Source organism: Hyperolius riggenbachi, chromosome 1, assembly GCF_040937935.1.
Source record: "Hyperolius riggenbachi isolate aHypRig1 chromosome 1, aHypRig1.pri, whole genome shotgun sequence".
In the NCBI taxonomy this organism is placed as follows: domain Eukaryota; kingdom Metazoa; phylum Chordata; class Amphibia; order Anura; family Hyperoliidae; genus Hyperolius; species Hyperolius riggenbachi.
The window spans coordinates 298,585,388-298,612,577 of record NC_090646.1 but is presented as its reverse complement, the minus strand read 5'-3'; the positions used below and the strand labels follow the sequence as shown (position 1 = coordinate 298,612,577).

Here is a 27,190-nt window from a genome sequence, read left to right as displayed (position 1 = left end):
CGGGTGAACGGCGTCCACTTACTATTTCCACAGCGTGGACGCCGTTCACCCTGGCGTGTGGAGGGGAGCAGCGCAGAGAAGAGGGAGAGCTGTGTGGACGGTGGAAAAGGGGGGCCATCTCCCCCCCCCTTCCCTCACCTTAGGGTGCTGAGCTCTCCCTCCCTCGCTGTCCCCGCCAGAAGTAACGTGCGGGCAGCCGGCAGCGGGCTGGACTTACCTCTCCTCGTTCCCGCGCCGGATCTGCATGCCGCTGCTCTGGTCTGGATCAGACCAGACTTGCGGCAGTGGAGTACTTGCGCCGGAACGAGGAGAGGTAAGTCCTGCCGGCTGTCCGCACGTTACTTCTGGAGGAGACAGCGAGGGAGGGAGAGCTCATCAGCACCCTAAGGTGAGGGAAGGGGGGGGGGAGATGGCCCCCTTACTCCCGCGTCCAAACAGCCCTCCCTCTTCTCTGCTCCCCTCCTGCTGGGGGGGCACCTGACTGCCTATTCTGGGGACATATACCCCTGCTGCCTACATATATACTGGGCACATATACCCCCTGACTACATATACTGGGCACATATACCCCCTGACTACATATACTGGGCACATATACCCCTGACTACATATACTGGGCACATATACCCCCTGACTACATATACTGGGCACATATACCCCCTGACTACATATACTGGGCATATATACCCCCTGACTACATATACTGGGCACATATACCCCCTGACTACATATACTGGGCACATATACCCCCTGACTACATATACTGGGCATATATACCCCCTGACTACATATACTGGGCACATATACCCCCTGACTACATATACTGGGCACATATACCCCTGGCTATATATACTGGGGCACATATACCCCTGACTACATATACTAGGCACATATACTCCCTGATTACATATACTGGGTACATATACCCCTGGCTATATATACTGGGGCACATATACCCCTGCCTACATATATACTGGGCACATATACCCCCTGATTACATATACTGGGTAAATATACCCCCTGACTAGATATACTGGGCACATATACCCCCTGACTACATATACTGGGCACATCTACCCCTGGCTATATATACTGGGGCACATATACCCCTGACTACATATACTGGGCACATATACCCCCTGACTACATATACTGGGCACATATACCCCTGGCTATATATACTGGGACACATATACCCCTGCCTACATATATACTGGGCACATATACCCCCTGATTACATATACTGGGCACATATACCCCCTGACTACATATACTGGGCACATATACCTCCTGACTACATATACTGGGCACATATACCCCTTGACTACATATACTGGGCACATATACCCCTTGACTACATATACGGGACACATATACCCCCTGACTACATATATTGGGCACATATACCCCTGGCTATATATACTGGGCACATATACCCCTGACTACATATACTGGGCACATATACCCCCTGACTACATATACTGGGCACATATACCCCTGGCTATATATACTGGGGCACATATACCCCTGCCTACATATATTCTGGGCACATATACCCCCTGACTACATATACTGGGCACATATACCACCTGACTACATATAATGGGCACATATACCCCCTGACTACATATACTGGGCACATATACCCGACTACATATACTGGACACATATACCCCTGGCTATATATACTGGGGCACATATACCCCCTGGCTACATATATACTGGGCACATATACCCCCTGATTACATATACTGGGCACATATACCCCCTGACTACATATACTGGGCACATATACCTCCTGACTACATATACTGGGCACATATACCCCTTGACTACATATACTGGGCACATATACCCCTTGACTACATATACTGGGCACATATACCCCTGACTACATATACTGGGCACATATACCCCCTGACTACATATACCCCTTGACTACATATACTGGGCACATATACACCTGGCAATATATACTGGGCACATATACCCCTGACTACATATACTGGGCACATATACCCCCTGACTACATATACTGGGCACATATACCCCTGGCTATATATACTGGGGCACATATACCCCTGCCTACATATATACTGGGCACATATACCCCCTGATGATCTGCAGTATCACCACCAATGCAGATATATTTGAGCAAAGTAATCAGTATCTTCCTGATAGAAAATCAGCGGAAGGCTCACTAACAATATTAGTGCTTGTAACAATCAGACAAGTTCAGTGTCACACCCAGAGCCTTGATTATTGGGCATCCGCAGAATCACCAATAATACAAGGATTGACCCGATTATATAGCAATCTGTGGAATTGCTAATAATGCGGGCTGATCAAAACAAGGTAGTAGACACACGAAATAATGCGGTAACAAATAATGCAGTATAGATTCAAAAAGTAGTGGAAATGTCCACCACACGGTTATTCCTCAGAGGTGTGGTTACCTCTGAATGGGAACCCCGTGTGTGAGATCCTCCAATGGGGCAGTGGAGGAGTCTCGGCCTCTGGCAGTAATGGTCTGCTAGGGCAGGCGTCTCGGAGAGGCAAGCCTCAGAGATAACCCTACAGTGGGAGACGTTCCACTGAAGGGAGAAAGGTCAGACAAATAGAGGTTCGGCAACAGTGCAGAAACGTGAGACGAGAGAATAGTCAGAAACCAAGCCAATAGTCGATAACGGTACGGGCTGGCAAAGTACAGAATCAGAAGGCAGAAGAGTGGTCAAGACAGGCACAGAATCATACACAGGAAATCAAACAGTTCAGTATGCGTATATACTGGCGATGAACCAGTATATGACGCAATATCAAATACACGACTGACTAAATGTGACAAGAGCCGGGGTCCTGCCGGATTATCACATGGGAGTTGACTAGGTCTGAGCGCTAACACAGGGTATCGCAAACACAGACGAAGTGTGACTGAAAAGCACTTCCTTATATACTGCCTGGGAGAGAAGTCTCCACCCCAAGCAGCAACCAATCAGAGCAGGCTAAAACGTCAGCTGACCTCCAGGTCAGCTGACACGCTTTCTAGGAGCATAAAGGTGTGTCTGGCGTGCGCGCGCACCCCCTAGAGGCAAGATGGCAGAGCCCTGGTGAGCAGCATGCTGGTGAGTTTGGCGCAGAGCGCTCGGAAGGTTTTGCGCGGCGGATGCTGACAAATTTCCGCATCCCGCGTTGGATGCGACCATTTTTCCGCAATCTATCAGGCGATGCGGATTTTTCGTTACACCCTGGCTATATATACTGGGGCACATATACCCCTGACTACATATATACTGGACACATATACCCCTGCCTACATATACTGGGACATATACCCCTGGCTACATATAGTGGGCATATATACCCCTGGCTATATATACTGGGCACATATACCTCTGGCTACATATACTGGGACATATACCCCTGGCTACATATACTGGGGACACATATACCCCCTGACTACATATACTGGGGACACATACCCCTGGCTACATATACTGGGCATATATACCCCTGGCTACATATACTGGACACCTATACCTCTGGCTGCATATACTGGGGACTACTAAACCCCTGATTACATATACTGGGCACATATACCCCTGGCTACATATACTAGGCAACTATACCTCTGGCTACATATACTGAGGACTACTATACTCATGGCTACTTATACTGGGGACACCTATAGACCTGGCTACCTATGCTGGAAGTACCTATTTTGGGGGAACTGTTGTCAGATTATCTGCATTTTTGTGGAACCGCTGTTATGCATTTTGGGGAACAGCTGCCAGATTATGTGTATGTTAGGGGAACGGCTGCTGCCAGATTACGTGTATTTTGGGGAACTGCTGCCAGATTGTGTATGTTTGGGGGACCACTACTGCCAGATTATATGTCTTTTGGGTGTTACGTGTATTTTGGGTGATCCGCTGCCAGGTTTCGTGTATTTTGGGGGACTGCTTCCAAATTATGTGTATGTTGGGGGAACTGCTGCTGCTACATTGTGTATTTTGGGGGAACCACTTCCATATTATCTGTATTTTGGAGGAATTTCTACCAGATTATGTGTCTTTATGGTGAAATGCTATCAGATTATATCTATTTTTGGGGGATACACTACGGCAGAGCTCAAACTTCCTCGGCAGACCTTTTACATCACTGCTAAGGTCATGTATATTTGGCCACGCCCACGTTATGCTTGACCACGCCCACATTATGCGTGGCCACGCCCATTTTTGGCACGACGCACTATGCGCGGCGCAGGGGCTTTCCAGGTGAGTCCACTCACTTCTTTTCCCAGGACTAGACCCCTGCGAAAAACCCTTACAAAGCATGGTCCAGTTAGCCCCAAAAGGGAGAAAATTCCTTCCCGACTCAAGATGGCAATTAGATAAAATCCCTGGATCAACATCACTGGGCATTACCTAGTAGCCATGGATGTCTTTCAATGCAAGGAAAGCATCTAAGCCCCCTTTAAATGCAGATATAGAATTGGCCATAACTACTTTCTGTGGCAATGCATTTTACATCCTAATCACTCTTACTGTAAAGAACCCTTTCCTAAATTAATGGCTAAAACATTTTTCTTCCATGTGCAGATCATGTCCTCTAGTCCTTTGAGAAGGCCTAGGGACAAAAGCTCATCCGCCAAGCTTTTATACTGCCCTCTGATGCATTTATACATGTTAATTAGATCCCCTCTAAGGCGTCTTTTCCCTAGACTAAATAAACCCAGTTTATCTAACCTTTCTTGATAAGTGAGACCTTCCATCCCTCGTATCAATTTTGTTGCTCGTCTCTGCACCTGCTCTAAAACTGCAATATCTTTCCTGTAATCTGCCCAGAACTGAATTCCATATTCCAGATGTGGCCTTACTAGAGAGTTAAACGGGCAATATTATGCTAGCATCTCAAGTTTTTATTTCCCTTTTAATGCATATCAAAATTTTATTAGCTTTAGCTGCAGTGGCTTGGCATTGAATAAGATTATTTAACTTGTTGTCGATGAGTACTCCTAAGTCCTTTTCCAAGTTTGATGTCCCCAACTGTATCCCGTTTATTTTGTATGGTGCTATACCATTGGTACAAGTTCTACCAAAATGCATGACTTAACATTTTTCAACATTGAATTTCATCTGCCATTTATGTGCCCATATAGCCATCCTATCTAGATCCTGTTGCAATATGTCACTATCTTCCTGAGAGTTGATGATTCTGCACAATTTTGTATCATCTGCAAAAATAGCAACATTGCTTTCTACTGCATCTACTAGATCATTAATAAATAAATTGAAGAGCACTGGACCCAGTACAGACCCCCGTGGAACCCCACTGCTAACAGTCTCCCATTTTGAGTATGATCCATTGACCACAACTCTTTGTTTTCTGTCCAATAGCCAGTTCCCTATCCATGCACACAGACTCTTCCCCAGTCCTTGCATCCTCAACTTTTGCACCAGACTTTTGTGGGGAACAGTAATGAAGGCCTTTGCAAAGTCCAAGTATATCACATCTACAGCATTCCCAATATCCACATTAGCGTTCACTACCTCATAAAAGCTGAGCATGTTAGTCAAACAGGACCTGTCTTTAGTAAACCCATGCTGATGCTGAGAAATATGATTATTTTGCACTATGAAGTCATGTATAGTATCTCTTAGTAACCCCTGACTAAACTTAGTGACTGACCAGTGGCCGTGACTGAAACTAACTGAAGTTGATCACTGGCTAATGAGCTGAATACAAGTGATACAGTAAAATAATAAAGAGCACAAAAATTAGTGGACAGCGGTCTGCCTGCACAAATAGAACAGTACAATGTCACCGACAAAACGTAGTAACTGACCAGTGGCAGTAACGGCAACTAGCTAAAGTTGACCGCTGGCTGGCTTAGCTAGCTAACAAGTATACAGTAATAGAGCAGTATAATCAGTGTGAAGTTGAACCTGCCGGCTCTAAGCACAGCAAATCAGTACACTGTCACTGACTACTACACTGACTACAGCTAACTTAAGTTAATCACTCACTGGCTAGCTAAATACAAGTATACAGTCAGTAATAGAGCAGTAGTAGATAGAATCAGTGAACCTGTCTGCATTGCACTAAGCACAGCAATCAGTACACTCTGTCACTGACAACTACACTGACTACAACTAACTTTAGTAATCACTCACTGCTAGCTAGCTGAATGCAAGTATCAGATACAGTATAAGGGCAATTTAAAGGAACACTGTAGGGGGGTCGGGGGAAAATGAGTTGAACTTACCCAGGGCTTCTACTGGTCCCCCGCAGACATCCTGTGCCCGCGCAACCACTCACCGATGCTCCGGCCTTGCCTCCGGTTCACTTCTGGAATTTCAGACTTTAAAGTCTGAAAACCACTGCGCCTGTGTTGCCGTGTCCTCGCTCCCGCTGATGTCACCAGGAGCATACTGCGCAGTCACAGACCATACTGGGTACATCAAATACAGTATAAGAGCAATGTTAGGACCAGTGTTGCTCGGATACCTCATTATCCTATTCGAGTTTGGTCGAATTCGGATAGTAAACTCTCCGAATTCACTCGAAGTTCAATATCTGATGTAATCGAATATCCGATTCGACCTCGGATATCCAACGTCACTATCCGAGTCTGTATTGGAGTAAAATATTCAAGCTGGCCTTAAATAGCTTGTAAAACTTGTATTGGAGGTCAATGATGCATGAAACCACCTTTTTTATGAAGAAAAACATCAAGTGATTATGTGGTGATGTAGTAGTTATAAAAAAGGTCTCAAAAAAAGTAAATTAACTTCATGAAAAGTGTTTGCATGAGAAGGTGTGTCCAAAATGGTTGTTGGAAGTCTTCATTTACGTCGTCTTCATCTTCTTCTTCTATATCTTCTTCTTCTTCTTCTATATCTTCTTCTTCTTCTTCTATATCTTCTTCTTCTATATCTTCTTCTTCTATATCTTCTTCTTCTTCTTCTATATCTTCTTCTCCTTCTTCTATATCTTCTTCTTCTATATCTTCTTCTTCTATATCTTCTTCTTCTTCTATATCTTCTTCTTCTATATTTTCTTCTTCTATATCTTCTTCTTCTTCTTTTTCTTCTTCTTCTTCTATATCTTCTTCTTCTTCTTCTTCTTCTATATCTTCTTCTTCTTCTTCTATATCTTCTTCTTCTATATCTTCTTCTTCTATATCTTCTTCTTCTATATTTTCTTCTTCTTCTTCTTCTTCTATATCTTCTTCTTCTTCTTCTTCTTCTTCTTCTTCTTCTTCTTCTTCTTCATCTTCTTCTATATCTTCTTCTTCTATATTTTCTTCATCTTCTTCTATATCTTCTTCTTCTTCTTCATCTTCTTCTATATCTTCTTCTTCTATATCTTCATCTTCTTCTATATCTTCTTCTTCTTCTTCTTCTTCATCTTCTTCTATATCTTCTTCTTCTATATCTTCTTCATCTTCTATATCTTCTTCTTCTATATCTTCTTCATCTTCTTCTATATCTTATTCTTCTATATCTTCTTCTTCTACATCTTCTTCTTCTTCTTCCTCTTCTTTTCTATCATTATATTATGTGTCTTGGTTTTCCTTTCTTTTGTAATATTTTTTTTACTTCATTTGTGGAAATATTTTATTTTAATAACACCATAGTTATATTTGTGTTGATGGCATAATAGGTAGGTAATGGCACATTGCAAGCCACAGCGCCTTTTTCTGTGTACCCTGGCGGTGGTAAAACACAGACATCAGCAGGAGGAGGAAGTAATTGCAGGCTTGCAGCTATTTGTAGTGTGTAGTAATAGTCGGTCGGTACTCGGTAGGAGAGTGGGTGGGCAGGTGGCAGTAGAAAATAGTTCTTCTTCTGTTCTCCCTGGCAGTGGTAGCAGCACACAGACAGCAGAAGCTCAATGCAGCTACAGGAGGAGTAGTAATGTGTGTCAGGCAGTGTGATGTGACTGACATAATAGGCCCTAGTACCTAGCGGTGGTACCAGGGCCGTAAATGAACATCATGAGGTTCCAGACAGCGGTCGTGAAGCCCACATTGTGTCCAATACACAATTGGGACAGCACAGTTTTCAACCCGGACACCTCTAAAATAATTACAATTTTTTTTTTTAATTATTGCAGCTATTGTTGAGCGTAATAGCTGGTGGCGCATGGGCAGCAGCACCTTGTAATGTGTTCCCTGGCAGTGGAGAGGAGACACAGACAGCAGGAGGAAATATAACAGCAGGCAGCGTGAGGAGGATAAGTGTGTGTGGCAGACTGGCATTTGGCAGCAGGCAGGAGGGCAGGCAGCGAGACATAGTAGGCCCTGGTTCCTAGCGGTGGTTCCAGGGCCGTAAATGAACAGCATGAGGTTCCAGACAGCGGTCGTGAAGCCCACATTGTGTCCAATACACAATTGGGACAGCACAGTTTTCAACCCGGACACCTCTAAAATAATTACAATTTTTTTTTTCTTCAAATTAATGCAGCTATTGTTGAGCGTAATAGCTGGTGGCGCTTAGGAAGCAGCACCTTGTAATGTGCTCCCTGGCAGTGGAGAGGAGACACAGACAGCAGGAGGAAATATAACAGCAGGCAGCGTGAGGATGATAAGTGTGTGTGGCAGACTGGCATTTGGCAGCAGGCAGGAGGGCAGGCAGCGAGACATAGTAGGCCCTGGTTCCTAGCGGTGTTTCCAGGGCCGTAAATGAACAGCATGAGGTTCCAGACAGCAGTCGTGAAGCCCACATTGTGTCCAATACACAATTGGGACAGCACAGTTTTCAACCCGGACACCTCTAAAATAATTACAATTTTTTTTTTCAAATTAATGCAGCTATTGTTGAGCGTATTAGCTGGTGGCGCTTGGGCAGCAGCACCTTGTAATGTGTTCCCTGGCAGTGGAGAGGAGACACAGACAGCAGGAGGAAATATAACAGCAGGCAGCGTGAGGAGGATAAGTGTGTGTGGCAGACTGGCAATTGGCAGCAGGCAGGAGGGCAGGCAGCGAGACATAGTAGGCCCTGGTTCCTAGCGGTGGTTCCAGGGCCGTAAATGAACAGCATGAGGTTCCAGACAGCGGTCGTGAAGCCCACATTGTGTCCAGTACACAATTGGGACAGCACAGTTTTCAACCCGGACACCTCTAAAATAAATACAATTTTTTTTTCCAAATTAATGCAGCTATTGTTGAGTGTAATAGCTGGTGGCACTTGGGCAGCAGCACCTTGTAATGTGTTCCCTGGCAGTGTAGAGGAGACACAGACAGCAGGAGGAAATATAACAGCAGGCAGCGTGAGGAGGATAAGTGTGTGTGGCAGACTGGCATTTGGCAGCAGGCAGGAGGGCAGGCAGCGAGACATAGTAGGCCCTGGTTCCTAGCGGTGGTTCCAGGGCCGTAAATGAACAGCATGAGGTTCCAGACAGCGGTCGTGAAGCCCACATTGTGTCCAATACACAATTGGGACAGCACAGTTTTCAACCCGGACACCTCTAAAATAATTACAATGTTTCTTTTTTTTCAAATTAATGCAGCTATTGTTGAGCGTAATAGCTGGTGGCGCTTAGGCAGCAGCACCTTGTAATGTGTTCCCTGGCAGTGGAGAGGATACACAGACAGCAGGAGGAAATATAACAGCAGGCAGCGTGAGGAGGATAAGTGTGTGTGGCAGACTGGCATTTGGCAGCAGGCAGGAGGGCAGGCAGTGAGACATAGTAGGCCCTGGTTGCTAGCGGTGGTTCCAGGGCCATAAATGAACAGCATGAGGTTCCAGACAGCGGTCGTGAAGCCCACATTGTGTCCAATACACAATTGGGACAGCACAGTTTTCAACCTGGACACCTCTAAAATAATTTAAATTTTTTTTTTCAAATTAATGCAGCTATTGTTGAGTGTAATAGCTGGTGGCGCTTGGGCAGCAGCACCTTATAATGTGTTCCCTGGCAGTGGAGACACAGACAGCAGGATGAAATATAACAGCAGCAGCAGCAGCAGGTGTATGTGTGTGGGCCAGTCGTCACTTCATGTACCCCTCTCGCCGACAACAGGGGCCATGAATTTGCCTTCCACCCAAGCCTGGTTCATTTTGAGAAACGTCAGTCTGTCCACAGACTTGTGAGACAGACGAGATCGCTTCTCAGTGACGACTCCACCGGCTGCACTGTAGCAACGCTCTGACAGTACGCTGGAAGGGGGGCAGGAGAGCACTTCCAGGGCGTACTGCGCAAGCTCGCTCCAGATCGGCAGGTGCCTGACCCAATACTCCATGGGATCAACAGGGGCCATGCTGTCAAGCCCGCTGAAGGACCCCATGTAGTCAGCCACCATGCGGGTCAAGCGCTGCCTGTGACTGGAGAAGGATGCTGCTGCAGGCACCTCCTTTCTAGTCCTTGGCAGCTCTACACTCATGTAGAGCTCTTGGGTCAGAGACAGCAGGTCTGTGGTGCGCGAGCGCTTGCTGCTGGTGGATGCAGGCACCTGCTGCTGCCTCTGTGCTGGCTGGACAGTGGGGGTGGATGTCTGAGGGAAGGCTTCTTCTAAGCGCTCAACAAGGGACAGCTGCAAATCCCTCATTTGTTGCGCACGGTCTCTTCCTGCTGGCAGGAACTGGCTGAGCTTCCCCTTCAGACGTGGGTTCAGCATCATGCAGATCCAGATGTCCTCCCTCTGCTTCATCTGGATCACCCTTGGGTCCTTGCGCAGGCACCTCAGCATGTGCGCTGCCATTGGGAACAGTCTAGCCATGTCTGTTGGCACATCATCGGCAGCCCCAGAGCCGACATTGCTGTCCTCCTCTGCCTCCTCCACCTCATCCTCTCTCCACCCCCGCCCCAGTCCAGCTGCGCTCTGCTGCTCCCCCTCATCAGCAGCAAGGTCAGGGACCTCCACCAACTCCAAGCCCTCCTCCTCAGAGGTGGCCTGTGAAGCTGCCTGCAGCTCCTGCTGGTCCAAGGCTGCCGCTTCCTCTTCCACCAGTGCATACAGGGCCCTGTCCAGCACACACACCAAGGTGACCCACTCGCACACCATTGCATGGTCCCTGCTCACCATGTTGGTGACCTGCAGTAAGGGTGCCAGGACTGAGCACACCTGCTGCATGTGCCCCCAGTCCTCCGTGGAGATGATGGACGGGAGGTTGGTGGCGGCACGCCCAGTTGCAGTGAGGGAGGCAACTGTTGCTCGTGCAACGTACTGGCTGACAGCCTGCCTCTGTTCAACCAGACGCTCCAACATCGCCAGGGTGGAGTTCCAGCGAGTTGGAACATCGAGCATGAGCCGGTGCTGTGGCAGGTGCAGCTCCTTCTGCACCTCTTCCAGGCTCGCCACGGCTGCAGGCGAGTGCCGGAAGTGACGCACAACCTTCCTTGCTGCCTCAAGGAGTCGGTCCATCCCCTGGTAGGTCCGCAGGAACTTTTGGACTACCAGGTTCAGGACGTGTGCCAGGCAGGGGATGTGGGTCAGGTCTCCCCTACTGATGGCAGCAACCAGGTTTGCCCCATTGTCGGACACCACCTCTCCGACTCTGAGGCCTCTGGGGGTCAGCCAATTCCTCTCCTGCTCTCGGAGTTTGGCCAGGACGTGGTTCGCCGTCAGTTTGGTCTTCCCCAGGCTGACCAATTCCAGCAGCGCTTGGCAGTGGCGGGGCTTCACGCTGCTGCTGAGGCGGGGGGTTTGGGCTGGTGTGGCGGAGGATGGAAGCGGATCAGAGGAACCTGCTGCTGTTCCGCTGACCCTGCATGGTGGCATCACCCACTGCATTGTTGGTGCTGCTGCTGCTCTGACAGTGCCCGATGCTGCTCCCCCCTTCCACCAAGCTGACCCAATGCGCGGTGAAGGACAGATAGCGGCCTGTCCCAAACCGGCTGCTCCACGAGTCCATGGTGACGTGGACCCGTTGACCCACCGCGTGCTCCAGCCCTCTCCCGACATTGGCCATCACAGAGCGGTGAAGTGCAGGGATGGCCGTGCGTGCAAAATAATGTCGGCTGGGGATTGGCCAATCGGGGGCTGCACACATCAGGAGTGCACGCATGTCGCTCCCCTCCTGCACAAGGGAATAAGGCAGGAGTTGGGAGCACATGGCCCGTGCCAGCAAGCCGTTCAGCTGACGCACGCGACGGCTGCTGGGAGGCAGAACCCTGACCACCCCCTGGAAGGTGTCGCTGAGCAGGGTCTGGCGAGGTCTTTTGCTGGCACGGGAAGAAGTGGAGGGAGCAGAGGAGGCCACTGAGGACTGGCTGCCAGAACAGGCCTCAGTGTTGGCGGCAGGAGTTGCAGAGGGAGGAGGAGCAGTGCGTTGCTGACGCACTCCTGCTGCCGACGGCTTCGCAGTGGTGGCGGGTCTGCCACTGCCACCTTCCTTCAACTTCACGAACTCCTCATGCTCGTGAAAGGGTTTCCCTGCAAGGTGGTTGACCAGAGAGGTGGTGCCAAATGCAGAGGGCTCCTTCCCTCTGCTGAGCTGCTTGCGGCACTGGTTGCAGGTGGCATACTTGCACTCCAAATATGGAAAGATGAAAAAATTCCATATTGGGGAGGTGAAGTTGCCCCTTCGGCTGGAAGGTGCTGCTGCCGCTGGTCTCCCTGTGGTGGTTGGGGGGGGGGTTCTTGGTGCGGCTGGTGGTGGCACTGGCAGAACTCGTCTCCTGATCAGCATGCTGTGTGGCCTGCATACCACGCCCACTTGTGATCCTGCCCATGCCTGCGATGCTGATCCTTCTAGCAAGGCCCGCAGACGCATCCTCCTCCTCCTCCTCCTCAGAGCTGATGACATCCCCACTCCCAGGACCTGGCAACCAGTCTTTGTCCTTCACCATGTCATCATCATCCTCCCCCTCTACAAACATGTCCTGCTGGGATCCCCCAAACTCCCCTTCTGCATGCATGGGCGGATGGACAGTCACCACTGTCTGACTGTCCAAAGCATCATCCCCCAAAGTGCCCATGAGCATTCCTTCCTCCTCCAATTCTTCCGCAACAGCACTCCATAACCCCACTGTGCTTGGGGATAAGAAGGTGCTGAGTGACAGGGTGCTGATGTCGCCCGCTGGGGCTGGAGAACTGCAGTCCTCCTCCTCCTACTCCCCAGGCAGTGCTGGGCGGCTGCTGCTGCTCTTGCGAACAGGAGTGGTGGCGGGGGTGGAGGACTCGGTTCCAGAGCTAATGGTGGCCTGCTCATCCATCATCAGTTCCACCACAGCGTCTGCGTCCTTCTCCTCAATAGGACGGCTACGACCTGGCGGTGGGAGGAACATCTGGGCCACACGCTGCTGCTGCTGTGTCTCTGCAGCGTGACTCCCAGCTGTTGGGCGGCCAAGGCGTCCACGGCCAGTGGCTAATGGCGGAATAGCCACTGGTGCAGACGCAGAACTGTGCATGGTGGTGGTGGCGCGGCTGCCACGCCCACGACCTCCTCTCTTGGCGATGCCCTTGCTGCCCTTGCTGCCCCTGCCCAGACCGCGGCTGCCAGTGCCAGACATTGTATATTTTTAATATTATACAAATGAAAAAAAAAACCTTATGTATGTAAAGGCGGGTGGGACAAGTGGGGTACTTTAATGGGGTGGGACTGGTGGTGGTGGGTGTGTGAGGTGACGGACAGGTGTACTCTACAGCAGAGATCGGTGTAGCGCTAACGAGAGAGTGCGCACTGCGCACACAAAGACCCGAGCTGACGCTGACTGATGGTGTCCCTATACACAGACTACAGTACAAGTCAGCAAATACACAATAGAAGTAATAGAAAAAAATAGGACAGGTGTAGCACTAACGAGAGGGTGCGGACAGCGCAGATGTGCACTGCGCACACAAAGACCGTAGGTAACGCGGTGACGGACGGTACCTATACACAGACTAGAGTACACTGACTACAGTACTACTAACTAAACAATAGATGAATCCAGCTAAATAATACAACAGGTGTGACTAGATTACAGAGAGCAGATACAGCAGGACAGGTATTGCAGTAAAGCTGGGCCTTGCTAACTACAAAATACTATAGTACAATAATCTATCTAACACAGAAGTAGTAGTACAGGAGTAGAGTAGGACAGGTGAAAGCACAGGTAAGGTAGAGACTAGAGCACAGAGCAGGGCAGGCTGCCTTGCCTAGGCACAGGGTCTAGCTGCTGGCTGCAGGCCTGCAGCAGCACCAGTGACAGTCTCCCTCCCTAGTCCCTAATCACACAACCTAAACTGCCTAAAATACAATCTATCTACAATACAAAGCAATACAGTTGAAGATCAAGTGTTGGAGTGTAAAAACGCTAGGTTTAGAACAACATAGCCCCCAACCGTCCCGGATTGGTCGGGATTCTCCCGATTTGGGGGGCCCTCCCGCTGTCCCGGGCCCCCCCTCTTGAATCCCGGCCGGCTGGGCAGATAATGGAGGCGGAAAAACTGATCGAGGCTCCAGCCGCGGTAATGAGGAATGCGGGAGCTTCACTGCTTCCTCCCTCCCTCCCTCTCTCTGAATACCCCCCTATGTATGTCTGTGTGCCCCCCTCCCCTTCCTGTAGGCAGAGTGAGCGCAGCGGAGGGGGCAGTCGGGTCCTCTTACCGCTGATGCATGCGTACACTGTCTCTGGCATCCGACCTCCATGTGCTTCCTGTTTACTATGACGTCACAGGAAGCACATGGAGGTCCGATGCCAGAGAGACAGTACGCGCGGGGTGCATCAGCGGTAAGAGGACCCGACTGCCCGCTCCGCTGCGCTCACTCTGCCTACAGGAAGGGGAGGGGGGCACACAGACATACATAGGGGGGTATTCAGAGAGAGGGAGGGAGGAAGCAGTGAAGCTCCCGCATCCCTCATTACCGCGGCTGGAGCCTCGATCAGTTTTTCCACCTCCATTATCTGCCCAGGCAACCCCCCCCCCAACCTAAAAGTGGCACCCTCCTCCCCACCCACAGGCACCCTTACCCTCCTCCCCACCCACGGGCAGGGTGTATGAGGGTATACTTATAAAAAAAAATATAAGGGTATAAATATTTAATAAAAAAAATCTTCAAAAAACGATGGTAGGCGTGTTGGGGGTGTGGTTAGGGGGTGTGGTTAGGGGTGTGGCCAGTGTCCCGGTTTCTTATTTTAAAATGTTGGGAGGTATGGAACAATAGCAATGCACTTGCACACAGACAAAAAGCACTGGAGCAGTTCTCTCAGTACAATCAGTCAGTAAGTCGCAAGCAGGACGAGTGAGGCAAGATGGCGTCCGCTATTTATAGAGGGGGGCTTGGCCAGGCTCCCCCTCTGTGATTGGCTACAGTCAGAGGGTTTGGAGCCCTCTGATTCGCTTGTGAGGACTCGAGGTGACGTCTGTCGTGACGCTATCCGAGCTCGTGACGCTATCCGAGCTCGGATAGCTAGGATATCTCCGGATAGCTGCTTGCTATCCGAGTGCGCTCGGATAGCACAGCCCGGATAGCTAATACTATTCGAGCTCGCTATTCAAGCTCGAATAGTGAAAAAAGAGCTAGGATATCCGAGTACCTCGGATATCCTAGCTCAGATGAGCATCACTGGTTAGGACTAAAAACGCTAAGTTTTTAAGACAAAACGCCCTTTTTTTTTTAGCAACAAATGGCCTGGAAATGATCCTTTCAGTGCCACAGTCTAGCAAGGACTGAGCTTTTCATCATGGCCGCCGCTTTATACACAGGAGGGGAGGGCATAGCCTCCCCTCCTATGATTGGTCGCTAGGGCCTGGCTGGGGGGCCTTTGATTGGCCCAGGGACATCATTTCCACCCAATCACGACCTAACTAATCACGGCTTTCTACTACGATTACGAACGTGATCACGGCCTGAATATTTATAATCACGGCTGCCACGTGGTTAAATACCGTGATTGAAAATCGATCACAGCTTCGGATTTGGCAGTCGAATAGTGAAAAAATGCTTGTGAATCACGGCTATTCTGTGATCACGGAAATTATCCGAGCACTACTGTATCCAGCCACTAGTTGTCACAAACACTGATAACATTGGTTATTAACCTCCCTGGCGGTAAGCCCGTGCTGAGCACGGGCTATGCCGCCGGGAGGCAGCGCTCAGGCCCCGCTGGGCCGATTTGCATAATTTTTTTTTTTGCTACACGCAGCTAGCACTTTGCTAGCTGCGTGTAGCATCTGATCGCCGCCGCTACCCGCCGATCCGCCGCAATTCCTCTCGCCGCAGCCGCCCCCCCCCCTCCCAGACCCCGTGCGCTGCCTGGCCAATCAGTGCCAGGCAGCGCTATGGGGCAGATCGGAGTCCCCTCTGACGTCACGACGTCGATGACGTCGGTGACGTCATCCCGCCCGTCGCCATGGCGACGGGGGAAGCCCTCCAGGAGATCCCGTTCTTTGAACGGGATCTCCTGATCTCCGATCGCCGGAGGCGATCGGAGGGGCTGGGGGGATGCCGCTGAGCAGCGGCTATCATGTAGCGAGACTTTGTCTCGCTACATGAAAAAAAAAAAAAAAAAATAAAAAAAAAAGATTTGCTGCCCCCTGGCGGATTTTTTGCAAACCGCCAGGGGGGTTAAAATGTCCATAAGGAGAAACCAGCTGTAGATTTGAAGTGGTTACACAACATTATTGTCTCTCACTGTGTCAATGTATTCAGTATGTTACAGGAACAAATATAACCTCATAAAAATTGATCTTTTCTCTGCAGTAATCCAGCCACCTCAACTGGAAATGATTGAGAAGGACCATGTGGAGCCAACACATGTGTAAGATAACAAACATTTAAATTGTATTGTTACTCTGTATGTCTTTTTGTATGGCTGAACGGCAGACCACTGGAGGACGGCGTGGGACTCAGACATGTTTATGGGGTAGGAGGAAGCCCCGGGTAAGTATCAAATCTTTAGTTATTAAGATCTCTGGTTCATTTTAAAGTAAACCTGAAGTGATAATAAACTGATGAGATTAAAATTGTATTCATAATCCCCATCATAGATAGGACTTTCCTGAAATACCCTATTTTGCATTTAAAGGTTGCAACACAAGGGTTCTCACACCACCAAATAACTACCGTTACATGTGTTATGATCCACAATTTAACACAATAATAGCAAAAAGTTTGGCTTCAAAAGCAGCACTTGTAATCATTCTAAAGGTGGCCACACACCATTTTTTGTTTAATTTCTCTTCAATTCAATGATTGCAATCTGGCTAATGTTACCACACGTGTTCAATTTTTCCCCAGCTATGAATAAAATTTTATTGAAAACGCTGACATTTTGACACTTCAGTTGTGTCATTTTGATACAGCAGTAACTTTTTAGTTACTTATGCCATCTTAGTGATATATATCTTGTTTTTTTTTCAGTACAGTCTGAGCTTTCTTTGGGTAATATTTTTCTCCCCAAACTATTTTATTTTGTAGTTACTTTATGGGGAAAAATTAGGCGTAAATGCAGAAAATACCAATTTTTTCATTTTTCACCCTTCGTAATTTTCACATAACACGCCCCACAGTTATAAAACTCCTGGTTAAAATAATACCCCATGTGCCATATTTTATCACTAGCAGAGCATGTGGTGGACTGCTATCCCCAGCCTGTGCATTTGTGGAGATCAGATGCGTTCACTGGGACAACAGTTTGGGGGCCATAGTGCTGTACAGATGCATCGCTAGGCAATAGCAGAGCAATACATCTGTAGAGCATTGGGACCCAAACGTTTGCACTAGCGATCACATCCGATCGCAACATGTGGCAGTCATTAATAGTTTATAAACAGGTATAGATAATAATGGGTTAATAGGCTAGGCTGCGGTTAAAAATTAACTGGAGATTAAAGAAAACCCCACTTTTTTATTTTAATGGGACCATGTCACTTTAATTTTTTTTTTAACTTTTAAAACTTTCCCCCCATAACTTTATTGAATGATTGTTGCTATTAGCTAGCAACAATGATTCATAGGACCTTGCATGACGAGCGTGCATAATCACGTGCATGCACTGGAGCCTGCAGGATCACGTGCATGCACTGGAGCATGCGCAGCGGCAGGTGGCGGCTTTTAATGCAGGACATAGATTCTACGTCCTGAAACATACAGCAGCACTAAACAGGACATAGAATCTACATCTTGGAATATAAACTAGTTAAGAAACTGACAATCGACCCTACACCATTCAATTATCATAAAAATTAATCAGAAAATCCACCACTCCCAATTGACTTTTATTGAAACAAATGGGAAATCCAATTGGATTTCTTGCTTGAATAAACAAACAAACAAAAAAAAGGTGTAGAATTTCAACTTCAACCTCATGAGTGTCACCGTACATCAATGCAAAGAAAAGCAAAACCACAAGGGCAGAAATTATACAAATAATTTAGTAAACTTTCAGATTAAAATGCTGAATTTGGATCCCAAGAAAACAACTATGAATTAATATTCGTGTTTACTAGCTTCTTTCAAGATGGTATTTCACCTACAGTAACCTTACTAAATTGGGTAGAAATATGGACAATCCAATATCTGGAGATGCCATCTTGAACCAGGATCACTCCACCATCCGTGGTGATCCTGCCCAAACATAGCTTTTTTTTGTCTTAATATCGAACATTTTTGTAGCACCCATTTAAGTTCTGCTTGTGAATTTTCGTCGATGGCATGGAGACTGATGGTTGTGCAAACGGTTTGATGGTATTGGCAGCTATAATCACCAGAGGCCTAATTGCTAAAAATTGGAAGAATCGCTCCACTCCAAAGCTGATGGATTGGATATCCGACTTGTCCAATTTCCTTGAGATTCGGAAAACAGACGAGATTTCCCTCAATCATCATGTACAAAAGTGGAGGCTTTGTTGGTCAAAACTCTTATTTATCAGACTGTAAGGAAGAATGCATCAGGATGGTGGGATGAGGATGCAGGGTAGAAATAAAAGATAAAAAAGACAGTAAAAAAGCGCAATAACAAGTAATGAAGTGGGGAGAGGGGATAGATATGAAAATTGGACCACGTTTAGGAAGTAGTTTTGTTTAAAAGGTGAAGTGAATGGTGCTCAAATTAGTTATACTGGAATACAGTACCACAGAAGATGTACAGTATTTTTTTTTTTAACCAAAACGAGTTTATTTGAAAAAGCAGTAGAAAAGTGTACACAGGCACTACATTGAGCAAAACAGCATGAAAAGGATAACATGTCAGGGGTTACAAAACAACTGTACAGTGCAATAAATAGCTAAGTAAACATATTAATCTTTGTAAGTAAATATGAGAGACATTTAACATTAGTGTCAGAGATCCTTCACATAATATCATACAGGAGTAAATATTGGTGGGGTATTTAACACAAATATAGAGTGTGCCTCCATTATTAATTACGTGGTCTGGTATTCAACAATCTATATATATAAAATCGGATGTATGTGTGTGTGTGTGTGTGTGTGTGTATGTATGTATGTGCCGCGATCACGCAAAAACGCCTTTACCGATTTGAACGAAACTTGGTATACAGATCCCTTACTACCTGGGATGTTATGTTCTGGGGGTCTCGCGGGCCCCTTGCACACGTGGGCGGAGCTACAAACAGCCAATCAGATTTCACCCATTCAAGTCAATGGAAAAAATGTAAAAGGCTGCCATTCTCACAGTAATAAGCCAGAGTCCCCACACTTGGCACAGTTGGTCACTTGGTGACCGAGGTTACAAATCCAGGAAAAGTGGGCGGAGCATAAAACAGCCAATCAAATTTCAGCCATTCATTTTAAATAGAAAAATGTAAACTGCAGCCATTCTTAGACTGTTAATTGCAGGGTTCTCAAACTTTCCACAGTTGGTCACTGGGTGAATCCGATGAAGATTCAAGAAAGTGGGTGGAGCCTACAACAGCCAATCAAAATTCACCTATTGATTTTCAAGGGGAATATTTAAACTGCTTCCATTCTTACACTGTTAATGGCAGAGGCTTCAAACTTGCTACAGTCTGTCTTTGGGTAACTGGGGTCCAAATTTACTAAAGGGGCGGGGCCACAAACAGCCAATCCTATTTCTTTGGTGGATAAACTGCTTCCATTCACACATTTTTGATGCCAGGAACCTGAAAGCTCACAAACTTGGTAATTGATTGACTCTGTGTCCAGGTTACAAAAAGTGGGCGGAGCCAAAAACAAATTTGATTAGGAAAATATAAACTGTAGCCATTCTAATGCTGGAGATACATGGTACGTTTCTGTACTGTGTATCGACCAGCTGATCCGGCCAGCTGATAATCAGCTGGCCAGATCAAGCCGCTCGATTCCCGCCGGCGGACAATGGCAGGGAATAAAGCGGAAGATAAGGACCGCCGACGGGGATGAGCGCAAATTGTTCCACGCGGACGAACGGGGGCGTGGCGGGGACGTGGCTGGAGTCGATCCGGCGGCTAATTGGCCGTCGGATCGACCCGTCTATGCCCAGCATTACACCGTTAATGGCAGGGTTCTCAAACTTTGCACAGTTGGTCACTGGGTGAATGAGATTAAGAATTTGGAAGGTAGGTGGAGTCTACAACAGCCAATAAAAATTCACCTTTCGATTTTCAAAGGGAATATTTAAGCTGCTACCATTCTTATATGGTTAATAGAAGATGCCTCAAACCTGGTACAGTTGGTCATTGGGTGATTAGGGTTCAAAATCAGAAAGGGGGTGGAGCCATAAACAGCCAATCAGATTTGTTTATTTTTCAATGGGAATATACAAAGTATTGATACCAAGGACCCCAAAGCTGATAAACTTGATAATTGAGTGACTGTATGTCAAGGTTAGAAAAAGTGTGCGACGCCAACAACTTAATTTTTTACATGGCAGGGTTCCCAAACTTGACACAATTGTCCACTGGGTGACTGGGATTAATATTCAGAAATGTGGGTGGAGCCTAAAAACAGCCAATCAAAATGTACCTATTGATTTTCAAGGGGGAACATTTACATTGCTACCATTCTTACACTGTTAATGGCAGAGGTCTCAAACCTGATACAGTCAGTTATTGGGTGACTGGGGTCCAAATTCACTAAAGTGGGTGGAGCCACAAACAGCCAATCAGATTTTTTAGATTGATTTCAGCCATTCTGTTATTGGCAGGGTTCTCAAACTGGACACAGTTGGCCACTGGGTGACTGGTACTAATATTCAGGAAAGTGGGTGGAGCCTACAGCAGCCAATCAAAATTCACCTTTTGATTTTCAAGGGGAATATTTACATTGCTGCCATTCATACACTCTTAGGCTAGGGCCACACTAGCTCCGGGTGCGGGACGCATCCGCGGTCCGGGCTCCGATTTTCAAAACCCGGAACGCAAACGGATCCGTGCTGCCTTTTTTGCAGCACACGTTTTGGATCCGCTTGCGTGTTTTTTGTTTTTTTTTGCTAGAGGGGGTAGCAGCCAGGACGGGGGGCTGCGGGCAAAGCGGCGGCCAGGGGGGTCACATCCCCCCCCCTTGCTCACCTGGGTGCCCCCCGTCCCCGCTCCCCCTCCAGCTCGCATATAATGTAATAATTTGTACCTAATGAAGTTCGGCGAGCCGGGCACTTCCGCCCACACCGCTCGCCGTCACTTCCTGCAATGTCGCCCTCTGTATTTCAGTGGGCGGCATCGCAGGAAGTGACGGCGAGCTGTGTGGGCGGAAGTGCCCGGCTCGCCGAACTTCCTTAGGTACAAATTATTACATTATATGCGAGCTGGAGGGGGAGCGGGGACGGGGGGCACCCAGGTGAGCAAGGGGGGGGATGTGATCCCCCCTGGCCGCCGCTTTGCCCGCAGCCCCCCGTCCTGGCTGCTACCCCCTCCAGCATGGCGGCCCCCTCCTTCACCATGGGACACTGGAAACTGATCCGTTTCCAGTGTCCCAAAATGTCAGTGAAGAGGGAGGCCCGTTTCCCCATTGATTTTCACCACCCGTACGTGTATACGGGTCCGTGAAAAATGCTGCAAGTCCGGACTCAGCGTTCCGGGTTTAAAAACGTATTCCGCGGATCGCACGCGGATACGTTTTTAACTTGAGTGTGTACTGTTCCTATTTTTAACATTGGTATCCGTGGCTACGTTTTTCGTCCGGGACAAAAAACGTAGCTACGGATACGTTTTTAAATCAAGTGTGAACTAGCCCTTAATGGCAGAGGCCTCAAATCTGGTACAGTCAGTCACTGGGAGACTGAGGTTTAAATTCTGAAAAGGGAGTGGGCCAAAAACAGCCAATCAGATTTGTTTAATTTCAATGGTAAAATTCAACTTATTGATGCCAAAGCTCATAAACTTGGTCAGTGAGTGACTGGATGTCAAGGTTAGAAATAGTGGGCAGAGCCAAAAACAACTTTTTACATGGGGAAATATAAATTGCAGCTATTCTTACACTGTTAATGGCAGGGTTCTCAAACTTGACACAGTTGGTCACTGGGGGACTAGGATTAATATACGGAAAAGTAGGTGGAGCCTACAAGAGCCAATCAAAATTCACCTATAGATTTTCAAGGGGAATATTGAAACTGCTGTCATTCTTAGGCCACATACAGACATCAGACCATGGTCTTTGGAAAATGAAAGATCACAGACCAATCTTACCACCCTTCATGTAGTATAAGAGCCATACTCTACATAGTCTTTTCTATGGAGCTGAACTCCCCATCAGAAAAAAATCTTTGCAAGATGCTGCACACACAGATGCTGTACAGACACAAAAGATCAGTATCTGCAAAAGATCTGTTCCTGCCAAAAATCCATTCCTGCAAATTGCAATGATAGTCTATGAGATCTGCAGATCATCATACACACATGATTTAACTGACATTCATCTGCAGATCAGATCCACCAGGATGGATTTTCAGATCTGCAGATCTGCAGATGAATGTCAGTTAAATCATGTGTGTATGATGATCTGCAGATCTCATAGACTATCATTGCAATTTGCAGGAATGGATTTTTGGCAGGAACAGATCTTTTGCAGATACTGATCTTTTGTGTCTGTACAGCATCTGTGTGTGCAGCAGCCTGCAGAGATTTTTTTCTGATGGGGAGTTCAGCTCCATAGAAAAGACTGTGTAGAGTATGGCTCTTATACTACAGGAAGGGTGGTAAGATTGGTCTGTGATCTTTCATTTTCCAAAGACTATGGTCTGATGTCTGTATGTGGCCTTACACTGTTAATGGCAGAGGCCTCAAACCTGCTACAGTCGGTCATCAAGTGACTGTGGTTCAAATTCACTAAAGGGGTGGAGCCACAAACATCCAATCAGATTTGCTTTTTTTGGATAAACTGTTTCCATTCACACAATTTTGATGCCAGGAACCCAAAAGCTCACAAATTTGGTCATTAAGTAGTGACTGTGTGTCAAGGTTACAAAAAGTGGGTGGAGTCATAAACAGATTTTTCTGGGAAATTGTAAACTGCAGCCCTTCTTCATTGTTAATGGCAGGGTTCTCAAACTTTGCACAATTGGTTACTGGGTGAATGGGATTAATATTCATAAAAAGCCAATCAAAATCACCTGTTGATTTTCAAGGGGAATATTGAAATTGCTGCCATTCTTGCACTGTTAATGGCACAAGCCTCAAACCTGGTACAGTTAGTCATTGGGGTTCAAATTCAGAAAAGGGGACAGAGCCACAAACAGTTTCATTTCTTGGGAAAATACAAATTATTGATGCCAAGGACCCCAAAGCTCACAAACTTGATCATTGAGTGACTGTATGTCCAAGTTACAAAAAGTAGGCGGAGCCAAAACCAAATTTCACTGGAAAAATGTAGACTGCAGGCCTTCTTACACTGTTAATGGCAGGGTTCCCAAACTTTGTCCAGATGGTCACTGGGTGACTGAGATTAATATTCAGGGAAGTGGGTGGAGCCTGTAATAACCAATCAAATTTCACCTGTCGATTTTCAAGGGGAATATTTAAATTGCTGCCATTTTTACACTGGTAATAGCAGATGCCTCAAACCTGCTACAGTTGGTCATTGGGTGACTGGGGTTCAAATGCTGGAGAGGGGCAGAGCCACAAACAGCCAATCTGATTTGTTTAATTTCTATGGGAATATACAAATTATTGATGCTAAAGACCCCAAAGCTCACAAACTTGGTAATTGAGTGTTTGTGCTTTTGGGTAAGAAGAAGTGTGCGGAACCAACACCAGTCACATACATACCCGGGCAATGCCGGGTCATCAGTGGGTGGAGACAAATAAAAATTTCACTGGGAAAATGTAAACTACAGCCATTCTTACACTGTCAATGGGAGGGTTCTTCAACTTTGCACAGTTGCTCACTCAATGAATGGGATTAATATTCAGAGAAGTGGGTGGAGCCTACAAAAGTGTATAAAACTTCACCTATTGCTTTTCAAGGGAATATTTAATTGCTACCATTCTTTCACTGTTAATGGCACAGGCTTCAAACCTGGTACAGTTGGTCATTGGGTGAATGGGGTTCAAATTCAAAAAAGGGGGTGGAGCCACAAACAACCCATCAGATTTTTTAATTTCAATGCAAATTATTGATGCCAAAGACCACAAAGCTCACAAACTTGGTCATTGAGTAATTGTTAGGGTTAGAAAAAGTGGGTGGAGCCGACATCAGGCAAATACATTCCTGGGCAACGTCGGGCAATGAGCTAGTTAAGAATATTAAGAAGGGGGCACAGAAGTATAAAGAGACCAGTGCAGAACGCACTAAAGAACATTGCGCTCAGCAACCGGCACATTATCGATCAATCCATTTATCCCACACTAAATGGAATTGTTGTAACCGTTCCCTGTGAGTGTAGACAAGTTTCTTAAAGGCGATACCATTTCCAAGGCGTTTGATCCGGCAAGCAAGTTGGGGTGAGTTTGGTGATAGCCAGTGCAGGGCAATTTCCTGCCTGGTGGCAAATAACGTCTCTCTAATAAAGGTTTTGGTGGCAGCTCTTAAATACTCATCTCATATTACTCCAAGTACACATAGTACTGGGTCAAAGGTTACAGGACAACCCATTTTGTCATGGAGGAAACTGATGACTTGCTTCCAAAAGGAATCAACCTGTGGACAGCTCCAAATAAGGTGAAGGAAGGAGGGGGAGGGTATGGCACATTTAGGGCATACATCTTGAGCGTTAGGATTGTATTTGGCAACTTGCTTAGGTAGTAAGTAAGTTTGATGAAGAATGTAAAGTTGAGTGGCACGATCCTACAGAAGATGTATTTAGATAAGTACTTGAACAAACTATGATGCCAACTATGCACACAACAAAGAGTGAAACAATGAAGCTAATTACACAGTTGGATCAACAGACCATTGCGTTTAAGAAAAAAATATATTTGTCTTTACCACAATTTAATGGATTTCCCTATGAAGAGATAAAATGCTGATAAAATGTTTTAAAAAATATGTCAAAATTTTGTTTTACTGACAACACAACTTTTATTTCTCCAAACAGGTTGTTTGTGCAGCAAGTGTTACAAGAACTGAAGCAATATCATGGGTAAGTGTACTTGCTATGCATTTATAATCATGTAGAGAAAATCTGATCCACTACCAGGGCCAGATTTACCATAAGGCACTGTAGGCACGTGCCTACAGGAGCCTGATGATGGAAAGGCGGCTCACTCCCCTCCCCAAGCTCCTCCCTCCCTCCTTTCCTAAGCAGAGTCCTGATGAGAATGTAAATGAGAGGTTACTCACCAGGCTCTCTGTATTTCACTGACCAGATCTCCCTTCAAACGGGGCGCCTTTAGCTACTTAGTATTAGGTAGCCAGAAGTTCTCTCAATATTAAGGGGCACCTGTAGCTACTTATGATGGGAAAGGGAAGTAAGGAGAAGTGACAGCTTGGTCAGCCAGCACACTTGTGGTGCGGTTTGGGCTTTGTAGGTTCATGGAGGGCGAGGTCTAAGGTGCCAGGACATCTGTGCCTATAGGCTCATGTGAAGTAAATCTAGGCCTGTCCACTACTATTTTCAGTGCCATCAATACAACCAGTAGTAAACCAGAGTAAAACATTTTCAAAGTGCTGAGTGAGCATGCCTATCTCAGGGAATGGAAAACAACAGCCATAAAGGTTGATACCAAGTGGAGAAGTATTGGTGAGCGTGTGGGACTCTCCTATTTACCAAGAGCTCTGTTCCTTTTAGTAAATAAGCTGATGTGTAACTCTGAGTTGGATCTTCAAATGAACTCATAGGACACCTATACACAATCTAGATTTACAGCCAAGATTGCCATGTACAGGCACTTCGGCTGAGTTCTGTCTAGTGTGTGTATAAGGCAGCTCTCTGCTCTCAGAAAAACCTAAAAACATATTTATAGGTCAATTGGCTGCCTCCAAAAGCTTACCATAGGCTGTTGTAATAATGCACTTTAAAGTGTGAACCCACTGAAGACAGTCAAGCCTTACAAGAGCCAAAGAAAATAGATGCTAGTTACCTTGTGGATATTCCCATCCAGGAGCCACTAGGGAAATGAGTGCCTTACTGAGGCTGTGCGGTCCTGTACATATGGGTAGTCAATTAGTTGCATTTGTTGCATGGGTAATCATTAGTTGCAATATAGAACAGTAACAGTCAAAAACCATCACAGTCACAATTTCAGAAAAGGCAAACAACTCTGAAAACGTTCACCTGTTCATCAAAGTTTTCTTCTGGAGGTTTTTGAGTGTTTATATTTTATTTTCACTTTAGCAACTGTGTTACTGTTCAAATAAACTGAGAGATTGCTATAACCAAGTTTGAGTGGTATTGAACTTCATGCATCTAGTGCAGATTTGTTTTTTGAAGATAAGGTTCATCATCAGTGGACCCGATGGCATCAATCCCCAACTTCTGCCTTCCAGTTGACTTCTCCAGAGGGGGAAGTTTCCCAAGCTTTGGTGGCAGATCAGAAGTAGGAGGTGTCGGGATGGTTGTAATCTCTTTTGGCCTCAAAGGTGTTGGTTTCTTGTGCTTTGGATCTAGTGCGTAAAACCCCTTCTGTGTTGAGTAGGTAGGAGGCACCTGGTATACAAATAAAACACTTAAAAACAGTTTAAAAAGAAGGTAAGGTTTTTAATGATTTTTACTTCTCATAAATTATCTTTTTGGAGAGCATCCACCTTGACCTTTTAAGACCCTAATGGCTGAGTAAGGACAGTTTTTTGTCACAAATTCATCAGCGCATTCCATCAGTTTTGAGTTTTACCCCAGTTATAAACTAATACAAAGGTGATGAAAACTGCTTTTTTTATACATGTGCTATCTTTTTTAATGTTAAATATTATCCATTTTCAACTGG

At 46.5% G+C, this 27,190-nt stretch overlaps 1 protein-coding gene across 1 annotated transcript in view; it reads left to right on the top strand.

The window, feature by feature from the left end:
- Window positions 1–27,190, top strand: part of LOC137508681 (rho guanine nucleotide exchange factor 18-like) — a 249,878-nt gene that overhangs the window by 138,554 nt on the left and 84,134 nt on the right. The window contains exons 6-7 of the mRNA XM_068233775.1: window positions 16,635–16,692; window positions 25,363–25,407. Of these exons, the coding sequence (XP_068089876.1) occupies window positions 16,635–16,692; window positions 25,363–25,407 (103 nt within the window). The remainder of the gene's footprint in view (window positions 1–16,634; window positions 16,693–25,362; window positions 25,408–27,190) is intronic.